At 50.7% G+C, this 10,427-nt stretch overlaps 2 protein-coding genes across 8 annotated transcripts; one reads left to right on the forward strand and one right to left on the reverse strand.

The window, feature by feature from the left end:
• Window positions 1-331: 331 nt before the first annotated feature.
• Window positions 332-7,937, reverse strand: POLR2G (RNA polymerase II subunit G). Of its 2 annotated transcripts, none has more exons than XM_049096470.1 (8): window positions 7,731-7,937; window positions 3,408-3,676; window positions 3,179-3,288; window positions 2,108-2,267; window positions 1,324-1,374; window positions 1,163-1,228; window positions 995-1,066; window positions 332-548 (listed from the first exon to the last, which is right to left on the reverse strand). In XM_049096470.1, the coding sequence occupies exons 2-8, from the start codon at window positions 3,417-3,419 to the stop codon at window positions 540-542; spliced, it is 480 nt and encodes a 159-aa protein (XP_048952427.1). In that variant the 5' UTR covers window positions 3,420-3,676; window positions 7,731-7,937; the 3' UTR covers window positions 332-539. The 2 variants fall into 2 exon arrangements, with proteins under 2 accessions (XP_048952427.1, XP_025301856.1); XM_025446071.3 differs by lacking the exon at window positions 7,731-7,937 and adding an exon at window positions 764-797 and having other exon boundaries at window positions 3,408-3,643.
• Window positions 7,938-8,049: 112 nt separating this feature from the next.
• ZBTB3 (zinc finger and BTB domain containing 3) lies at window positions 8,050-10,427 on the forward strand. 6 transcript variants are annotated; one of them, XM_025446067.3, is made up of 2 exons: window positions 8,050-8,110; window positions 8,560-10,427. In XM_025446067.3, the coding sequence occupies exon 2, from the start codon at window positions 8,611-8,613 to the stop codon at window positions 10,150-10,152; it is 1,542 nt and encodes a 513-aa protein (XP_025301852.1). In that variant the 5' UTR covers window positions 8,050-8,110; window positions 8,560-8,610; the 3' UTR covers window positions 10,153-10,427. The 6 variants fall into 6 exon arrangements, with proteins under 6 accessions (XP_025301852.1, XP_025301851.1, XP_025301854.1 ...); XM_025446066.3 differs by having other exon boundaries at window positions 8,083-8,216; XM_025446069.3 differs by having other exon boundaries at window positions 8,091-8,114.

Genomic DNA, 10,427 nt, shown 5'->3' on the forward strand with positions numbered 1-10,427 from the left:
CTCTCCCTCCTCACTATCTTGTCTTCCCTCATGCCCAGCTCTACCTTTGGCTACTAGTAAAGGCGAGGGCAGGGCGAATATTCTGAGACTAGATCAGGACTCAGAGTGGTTCTAATGACAATGCCATTTGCTAGAAGCCAAAGACCTAACATTAGGGCCTTCCCTTCACTGAAGTCAGTGGTAGCTCTCTGCAGAAGGGATAGTCAGATCCCCTGGGTAGCTGAGGCTACTTGAGGCAGCAGGCCACCAAAAGGGAGGCTAGCAAGCAACTGGCCTCCAGCCTTTTCAAAGAAAGAGTTGTTCTTACCAAAGAAAGGAGATGAAACCTCCATGAGAACAAGGACCTTTTATGGTTAGAATGTACAGTCAAAAACCTGGGGAGTGGCTAAGCATCAAGAAGAACGAGATATTTTCTGTGGACAAGGAACCTTCTCTGCCTCCCCACAGCAACCAGACTAGGCTTCTGGACAATATGCGGAGCATGACCGTCACAGCTCCTAGATGAGGACCAAACAGAGCAGGAGGCCCCGGTGCTCAGCTCACAAGCCCTGTAAGGACAGGAAAAGCACACCAGTTAGGCTCAGGCTCGGGGCAGCCATCACCATGCACTTCCCATCTCATGAGGCACAGGTCCCGATCTTCCAAGCAGACAGTCATAAGAGTTTCTTTCATCTGTGACTCGAGCATTAAGTCCCACATCCACCCCCTGCCTCCACACACCCCTTTCTAGGCAACAACCCTGGACACACGATCAGGCACTCACCCAAGTAATCGTCCATCAGAGAGCCAATAGCAAACTGCAGGAGGGAAGGCAGAAAGGAAACAGAGCCTAAGCAAGCATAGAACTAACTTCTAGCCCAGCCCCAGGCCTTCTGCTCACCCATCCCCTCTTCCTGGCAGAAGAAAACAAAACCCCCAGGAACCCTGCATGGTAAGAAAATCAACAGCTGCCAGCTCTGCCTGGTACAGGTAAGAAGGTAGGCAAGAGACTCACAATGTCATTCTTGTCCACACGGGTCCCCACAATCTTCAAGCGGATCTCATCATCCTGCTGAATCACAATGTCCTGAGGAAGAGTAAACAGGATACTCAGATACCTACAAGCCAAAATTTCTTGGAGGGCTCATTCTTCGTCCTTCTCATGGACTTCTTCCCCACTCACCTCATCCATTGTCTTATAACATGGTGGGTTGGAGTTGGGGTCAAACTCCATCTCTGATGGGATGGACTGAAAGGAAAGCAAGACAGAGCTTTACAGGAGTGCTTCCAGAGAGAGTCATGACTGGCTTCTCTCCTTAGCACCCCCAGCACGCCCAGACTTACATGTCGAGAAATGAAGCAGGACATTGGTCCAATTTCTGTGAAAAGTCCAACCTAAGAGGACAATGGGGGACTTTGTTTTTCTTTTTAAATTTTTATTTATTTGAGAGAGAGAGAGAGCAAACGTGTATAGACAGTGAAAGGGAGAAGTAGATTCCTGCTGAGCAGGGAGCTGGCTGCGGGGCTCCATCCCAGGATCATGACCTGAGCCGAAGGCGGCTGCTTAACCGACTGAGCCACCCAGGCAGGCACCTCGACTTTGCTTTTTCTTTTATCCTCAAATTCACCTAAGCTTCCCAACTTTATCTAATTCCTAATAATATTCTTCATATTTTGAATCCACTCTGAATTGTATCATTTGCTTTCATGTCTCTTCTGCTGAGATTTCATTTCAAGTTACGCAAATACAGTGCACTAAAGAGCCAAGGCCTGGCACCTGTCGGTCCACAATCTGACCACCTGTTGATCACATGACCTTGGCCATTAGACAACTTCTAACTTCTCCAGGCGTAAGCTTCTATAAAAATGGATAAAAGCATGACCTTAGTCACCGTTAGGTTTTGGACCTTACCCAACCCATAATAAGTATTCAATGAATGGAGACTACTATTGCTGACAACTCATACTGACTTACAGGACCCCAAGGGAGGTTTCTGCACCATTTGACAGGTGTAGAAACTGAAGCAAAAGTGACTTACCCAAGGACACAGAGTTAGCAAGAGCAGTTGGGACCCATCCCCCATCTTCTGAGCAGCCACCCAACTGCCTCCACTATGTATGGACTCACCTTGTTGACTTGAGTGACAACAGCATCCACGACCTCCCCTTTAAAGGGCCGGAAAACAATGGCCTTGTACTTAACTGGATAAAGGACAAACCCTCGGCCTGGCTGGATCACACCAGCACCAATATTGTCAATGGTGGTGACAGCAATTACAAAGCCATACCTGTAAGGAGGATGAAAAAAAGAAAGGCATCGTGTGTGCAAGAGCCTCTAAAATCATCTACAACAAATCAGTGATGATGGGGGTTAGGGGACGGCACAAAGGGAAATAGATGGCACCCCTGCCCACAGAACTTCATGTTGGGAGAAGAATGCCGATCAGTATCTATAACTTTTTTTTTTTTTTAATTTATTTATGATAGTCACAGAGAGAGAGAGAGAGAGAGAGAGAGAGGCAGAGACACAGGCAGAGGGAGAAGCAGGCTCCATGCACCGGGAGCCCGACGTGGGATTCGATCCCGGGTCTCCAGGATCGCGCCCTGGGCCAAAGGCAGGCGCCAAACCGCTGCGCCACCCAGGGATCCCCGATCAGTATCTATAATGCCAAACACTGCTCTCATGTTTCACAATAAATGTCCAAGGAGACTGCAGTCCTTAAGCCAAGAGACTTCAATCTTGAGGATGCCTCAGAATCACCTAAGAGGAACTTCTTAAAACACAGATTCCCAGAGATCCCTGGGTGGCTCAGCGGTTTAGCGCCTGCCTTCGGCTCAGGGTGTTATCTCGGAATCCCGGGATCGAGTCTTACATCAGGCTCCCTGCATGGAGCCTGCTTCTCCCTCTGCCTGTGTCTCTGTCTCTGCCTCTCTCTCTCTCTATCATGAATAAATAAATAAAATCTTAAAAAAAAAAAAAAAAAGTCTGCGGAGTAAACGAATGACCAGTCTCTGCTGAAGTAAGTCTCGCGATCCAGAGGGCACCTCGGGAACCCAGGCCGGAAGCAAGTGACTGCCTCGGGTGCCTGAGAGGGTGAGAGGGTTCCCCGGGGCAGGGGGCAGGTGGCAGGTGCTTGCAGGATGAGTAGAAGTTGGGTAGAGGCTGCAGATCAGGCGGCGCGAAGCACTCGGGACTCACTTGCCGGTGCAGGTCCCCTCCACCTCGGTGAAGAGCTTCTGCTTGACCGTGTTGAGCAGGTTGGGGCCGAAATAGCGCGGGTGCAGCAGGATCTCGTGCTCCAGGGAGATCTGCGGGGAAAGCGGCATGGAGACCAAGCAAGGACGAGGAACAGCATCTCCTCGTCCCGGAGCCCCGCTTCGCTCCTCCTCTTAACCCTGCCCTCGCGGCCACCCCGTGCTCCGCGTACGTGATAGAACATCCTCCCAGCCGGGACCGGACAGCAGCCAAACCCAAACTGCCTCGGTGGTAGCCGCGGTTCTCACGCAACCGGAAACACGCACCGCCCCCGGAACCCTGCTTCCGGGCCTGTCCCCGCCAAGTGGGCGGGACTCCGCTCCCTTCGCGGACCCAATTGGTCATCGCTGTCGTGGGCGGGAAATCGGTGAGGCCCTGCCCTTCCGGCCCCGGTCCTCCGCGGCGCAAATGCTGGCTCTTCTAAATGAACAGTTTCCTGGCCTAGGAGGGATGCGCGATATACTGTTAAACGGAATTAATTAGCTAATAAAAGACAACGTGAATACAGTGCTTTAGCAGAACGCATTCGTGTGGCAAATATTTGAAGGCTGCCTTCACATAGTAAGCATCGTAAGGAGCTGTCTTTATCTCATTTCATGTACATAGCAACACCACTAGGCAAGCTTTACAAATGAGGGACCAGGCTCAGAGAGTTGAGGTCACATGAGGGTCACGATTCAAATGTGCAGTGTCTGACCTCCAAGACCCTTGCGTATTTGGACATTCCAGATTTTCGTGCAGTCATTTGTTCAATAAAATGGAGCACCCCACTCCTTGCTGCAGGTAGTTAGGAGATGAAGCAGCCAAAATCAGAGCCCAGGAGTCAGTCCTCCCTCCCGGTGTGAGAAACCAAGTCACTGCACTCCTCTTTCCCGTTTCCCCCCAACCCGCTGACACACACGCATGGGGGGCTTAGAGAATTGATTGGTTTGTTCCCTCAACTCTGCCCACTTTTTTGTAGACAGTCGCTTTGCTAAACTCCCCTCAATTAACCGGAGTGATAATGCAATCTATTCCCTGTTGAGACTGACTGATAAAAGGGCCATGCAGAAAGAGGCAGAAACCATGAGACAGACCCATGAGTAAGGCTCAGCCAGGGCAGCTGGTTCTAGAGCCGGACAATCCTTTTTTCTTTTTTTTTTTTAAGAGCCGGACAATCCTTAAGGCTTTGAGCAAACTCCCAGTTGCCTGAGTAAGGTTTTTATGGTGGTTTTTTTTTTTTTTTTTTATGTTGTAAATAAAAGATCCTGACCCACCCTACAGCAAGAACAGACACTTCACGTCTGCTTCCTCAGAACTGTCACATACCAGTTCGTATGGACACTGTCCATTTCCTGGAATAGTTGATCCCACCAGTCTGCCACTAAAACTCCATGGGGATCCCTTTTGAAGGATCAGGCAAGGAGATCCCTGGGTGGCTCAGCGGTTTGGCCCCTGCTGGGGGCGCCCAGGGCGAGTTCCTGGAGTCCCAGGATGGAGTCCCACATCGGGCTTCCTGCGTGGAGCCTGCTTCTCTCTCTCTGCCCCTCTCTCTCTCTGTGTCTTTCATGAATAAATAAATAAAATCTTAAAAAAAGAAAGATCAGGCAAGGAAGCAGATGAATGGGCCTCAGCAGTCCTGACTTTTCCTCTCTTCTTTCCCAGCCATCCTCCCCTTAAAGGCAATCTTAAGGACAGTGGTGTGCTAGAACCAGCTACAAGAGCCATCACCTCCTGGGGTGCATTGCTGGCTCAGTTGGTACAGCATATGACTCTTGATCTTGGGGTTGGGAGTTTGAGCCCCACATAGAGAGACTTCTTAAAAAAGTAAAATAAAATCTTAACTTCATCTCTTCCTAATTATTTTACCACAGTTTACTATTATCAATGCTCTTTACACCTATTGTGCCTCTGTGGTATGGTAAAATATAATTGCATATGCAGGTATAAGACTTCCGGTTACTCCGGTAGCCTCACCAGCACTCGGTACTTTTTTTTTAATATTTTATTTATTTATTCGAGAGAGAGAGAGAGAGAGAGAGGGAGGCAGAGACACAGGCAGAGGGAGAAGCAGGCTCCATGCACCGGGAGACCGATGTGGGATTCGATCCCGGGTCTCCAGGATCGCGCCCTGGGCCAAAGGCAGGCGCCAAACCGCTGCGCCACCCAGGGATCCCCCAGCACTTGGTATTGTTAGCAGGGTTTATTTACCTATTCTATCTACTGTGTAGTAGTATCTCATTGTAGTTTTAACTTTCACTTCCCTAATGACTAATAATATTGAACATCTTTTTGTATCTTTATTTGCCAAGAGTAATGTATTCAAAATTCAAGTTGAATCATGTCACTCCCCATCTTAGAACCTAATGGCTTCCCAGGGTACAAGAGGGCTTTGGCTGCCTCCATTTTGACCTCAAACTTTGTTGAGTTCTTCATTCCAGCTAGTCTCTGGGCTCCTGCAGAGACCCTGAGGGCAAACCATCTCTAGAGGGAAACCAAAACTACCCCTCAAGCAGAAAGGACAGTCCTGAGCCAGCAAAACCCCACCCACAATTGCCTGCAAGACAATGATCCATTTAACCTCCACCTACCTGCCCATACGCACCCACCTTTGCCCAGCATTTTCCTTGTATAAACCTAGGGGTATTTTCAGCACTTTGGAGACAGTCTTTGAGATGCTAATTAATTTCCCCAGTGTTGGTCTCCCTGAAATAAATTCCTTTCTTGTTTCACCACCACTTGTTTCTCTGCCTTTGGATTTTGTCAGCCAAGAGTGGCTGAACCCTTTCTGTCTCTGAGCTCCCCAGGCATGGGGTGGCCATGATAAATTTTCTCCAAGCCTTGATCTCTTTGCTTCCAAAGCTTCAAGGTCAGAGAGAGACAAGATAGGATAGAAAGAGAAAACAGCAATGACTTAACAATCAACTGTATTGAGATTAGGCATACAAAGAAAGACTACTGGGCAGCCTGGGTGGCTCAGTGGTTTAGCGCCTGCGTTCAGCCTAGGGCATGATCCTGGAGTCCTGGTGTCAAGTCCCACATCGGGCTCCTTGCATGGAGCCTGCTTCTCCCTCTGCCTGTGTCTCTGCCTCTCTCTCTGTGTGTCTCTCATGAATGAATAAATAAAATAAATAAAATAAAATAAAATAAAAAGCTCAGAGTTTTAAAAAGTCTACTGGAGGATTGAGTGATCTTTTGCTATCTCTTTTTAGAGGAGCCCTTGTGATATCTGTCACTTGTTTCCTAAAGAGAAACAGAAGCAGCAGGTCCTGCTGGAGGGCAATCTCTGAGCAAGGATCATCCATCCCAACTGCCCCCTTCCTGGTTCTGGGCTCCACCTACTGTGCAACCAGTTCTTCCAACAGCTAGGATAATCCTGCACCGAATCCAAGTCTAAATCCTCTGGCCATTGGTTCTACAACAACCCTAAGAACCCCCTTGCAGATACTCTAGGAAGATAGATTCTACAGAATAGTTAGAGCTAGAGTTTTGAAGGCAGACTCAAATTCAATCTCAGCTCTGCCTTTTATTACCTGTGTGACCTTGGCCAAGTTACTTAATGAAGCTGAAGCTGTCATTCTGTCTAGTGGAGAGAGGAAAAGCTATTACAGAATTAGATTATATCTTTAGCACACTGTTAAGCATTTAACAAATGCTAAATAAATGGTAGATGTTTTTCTAACTTCGACTAATACTCAAACACATAGAAGCAAAGCTTTACAAGCTTTTTCCTTGGGGGACAGTTACTACTAGAAGTATGAAATTTCTTCTGGTGTTTATTTATTTATTTTCTTTCTAAGATTATTTATTTGAGAGAAAGAAAGCGAGAGGGAAGAGAGCTTCCTCTCTGCTTCTGGAAGCAGGGTAAGGGTCAGAGAAGCAGACTCCCCACTGAGCAGGGAACCTTATGTGGGGCTTGATCCTAGGACTCCAGGATCATGACCTGAGCAGAAGGCAGACGCTCAACCACTGAGCCACTCAAGCATCCTGAGCATATGACTTGATCTCACGTTGGGCATGGAGCTTACTTTAAAAAGAGAAAGAAAAGAAAGAAAGGAAGAAAAGAAAAGAAAAGAAAAGAAAAGAAAAGAAAAGAAAAGAAAAGAAGGAAGGAAGGAAGAAAGAGAAAGAAAGAAAGAAAGAAAAAGAAAGAAAGAAAGAAAGAAAGAAAGAAAGAAAGAAAGAAAGAAAGAAAAGAGAAAGCAGAAACCACGCTCTTTATTCTCCTGTCCTGGGAAATGTTAGAGTCTTGCACCCATCCTTCCCTCCCATCAGCACCGTCCAGACAGCTCCAGACACAGAGAAGCGCATTCTTATCTCTTCGTTGTAAACTGTCTACAGGGATCAGGCTAAGGACAGTATGAGACCATTCGAGCAGCTGCTTGTTCTCGGACACCACCATTACCGAGCCAGGAGTCTGGAACCATCAGACTGGGTAGTGAGGCAAAAGGGCATCTTGCCATTTGTGAGAGAGGGAGGGACCTTCAGGAGATACGTGCACTTCAGAGAGGCGTACCTGTTGCCCACCGTCAGGTTATGGTGGAGCCGAGGCCCCTGAGTATCACACCGGTCTGTGGTGGTGTTCCCTGAGCACAACATCCTGCTGGGTGACCGGCTTCCCGCCACGGAGCTGGTCCCCGCCCTCCTACGGCCTCAGGTAGATGGGGAAGCTCAGCCAATCAAAAGGTCTCTGGGGCAAAGAAGGCGGGACGAGGAGGAAAAGTTTAGGACAGGAGCGCCCTCCAATCCTGCGCCTCGCTGCCTGAGCAACGGCCACTAGCGCCCCCTCGCAGACGCAGCGGACAGCGAGCCAATCCGTGCGGAGGGAAGGCCGATTGGAGCCAATTGAAACTGAGAAGGTGGGAAGGGGCGGAGTCCGCCGGTGGTGGTTCGCTGGTGGGTGAGGGATCTGCTTTCTCTGCTAGTTTCCACCCTAGGACTTCTTAGCCCCTGGAATGCGAGAGAGAGAGGCTCAGGGGAGTTCCTGTTGTAGGGCATAGAGGTACCTTCCGGCAAGGCCTGGAAGCAAAAGAGATTCCTAGTTGGAGGAGCTGTTGGAAGCCACCGGGTGGGCATCGAGGAAGCGGAGGCTGGCTAGGGGCGGGACTTCCGGGGCGTGGTCTTGCGCGTGGGGGCGGGGCCAGCTGGTGAGGTTGGGCCGGTGGGCGGAGCTACAGGGAGACCACTGGGTGTGACCTAGGAGAAGGAAGGGTAGTCATTTAAGCGGGCGTTTTGAGGTCAGGAAGGCGTTGCCATTGGTTTTGGGGTGGCAGGTGATAGCACAGGACTGAGGGGAAGGTTGCTGGGGAGGTTACCTGCCCTAACCTACTGTCCTCTCTTCCCAGGGAGCCACTGGTGGGGACCTTTCTAGGGTCCTGTTCCCTCCGTGGGGTGCTATGGAGTTCCCAGACCACAGCCAGCAGCTGCTGCAGAGCCTGCGAGAGCAGCGATCCCAGGGTTTCCTTTGTGACTGCACCGTAATGGTGGGTAGCACCCAGTTCCTGGCCCATCGGGCCGTGCTCGCTTCCTGCAGCCCTTTCTTCCAGCTTTTCTACAAAGAGCGGGAACTGGACAAGAGGGATCTGGTGTGCATCCACAATGAGATTGTCACGGCCCCAGCCTTTGGTCTGCTTCTGGACTTTATGTATGCTGGCCAGCTGGTTCTGAGGGGGGACACCCCTGTGGAAGATGTGCTGGCAGCTGCCAGCTACTTGCACATGAATGACATCGTTAAAGTGTGTAAGCGGCGGCTGCAAGCCCGGGCCCTGGCAGAGGCAGACAGTACCAAGAAGGAGGAGGAAACAAACTCACAGCCCCCTAGTTTGGAGTTTTTGTCCACTTCCCGCGGCCCCCAGCCTTCGTTGGCATCTGCTGAGACATCAGGCCACTGGGGCAAAGGGGAATGGAAAAGCCCTCCAGCTCCCTCACCAACTGTCTGTCCTCCAGATGAGCCACCAGTGCCCGGTGGGGCTGACACTACGCAGCCTGGCGTGGAGGTTGACTCACCACATCTACAGGCACCTCCTCCACCAGTAGCTGATGTCTCTCTTGCCAGCCCCAGTAGCTCCACGGAGACCATCTCTGCAAACTACTTCTCTTCTAGCCTGCCAGCAGTTTCAGTGGAGCCACTGGCCCCCCTTGATGTGGGTACTGAGAGTCTGAGGATGGTAGAACCGAGGGGTGCTGGAGGACCATTGCCAGGCTTCTATCCTCCAGCTGCAGCAGCAGCCCCAGTCCCAGCCCCAGCCCCAGCCCCAGCGGAAGCTGAGCTGGTCCAGGTGAAAGTAGAAGCTATTGTGATTTCTGATGAGGAGCCCGATGTGTCAGAGGAGCAGCCTCAGGGTGTTGAGGGACTATTCCCAGCCGGAGGAGCAGTGTATGGCGGACAGCCCCCTCAGCCAGAGACTTTCGAGGAGCCAAGAGCAGTGGGACTGGAAGAGGTGGGGCCAAGTGATCATTTCCTGCCCCCAGATCCTCACCTCCCCTACCACTTGCTGCCAGGTCCAGGGCAGTACCATCGAGGACTGGTGACATCGCCCCTGCCTGCTCCCCCAGCCCTGCATGAGCCACTTTACCTGCCTTCTGAATATGAAGCAACTCCAGGAAGTTTTGGGGTTTTTACTGAGGATGTGCCCACTTGCAAGACATGTGGGAAGACCTTCTCATGTTCTTACACACTAAGGCGACATGCCACAGTGCACACTCGCGAACGACCATACGAGTGCCGCTACTGCCTGCGCAGCTACACACAGTCAGGGGACCTATATCGTCACATCCGCAAGGCTCACAATGAGGACCTGGCCAAACGCAGCAAACCAGATCCAGAGGCTGGCCCCCTCCTAGGTGTGCAGCCCCTGCATAGCTCCCCTACAGCAGACAAACAGAACAACAGCGCTGGAGGGCCACCCAAAGATTTTGTACTTGGCCCCAAAAACTGACATCTGCAGGAGCATCATAAGCTGACGCTAGAGCTGCTCTTGCCTCATCAGGGGGCAGCGTAGGTTAGAAACCTCTTATTTCCCCTGCTGGGGGCGCAGAATGAACATCCTGCCCTGGCTGAAGATTCACCCCGTTTTTGCTTTACACAGCCAGACAGCAGGACTCTTGGCGCAGTGCATCTCAGTCCGCTCCTCTCTACGGGCACTGGGAATTTTTCTGAGGTGTAATCACTTCTCACTCTGCCTTCTGGGCCATAAAGCTAGCAGTGAAAATA

This window comes from Canis lupus, chromosome 18 (genome assembly GCF_003254725.2).
Source record: "Canis lupus dingo isolate Sandy chromosome 18, ASM325472v2, whole genome shotgun sequence".
In the NCBI taxonomy this organism is placed as follows: domain Eukaryota; kingdom Metazoa; phylum Chordata; class Mammalia; order Carnivora; family Canidae; genus Canis; species Canis lupus.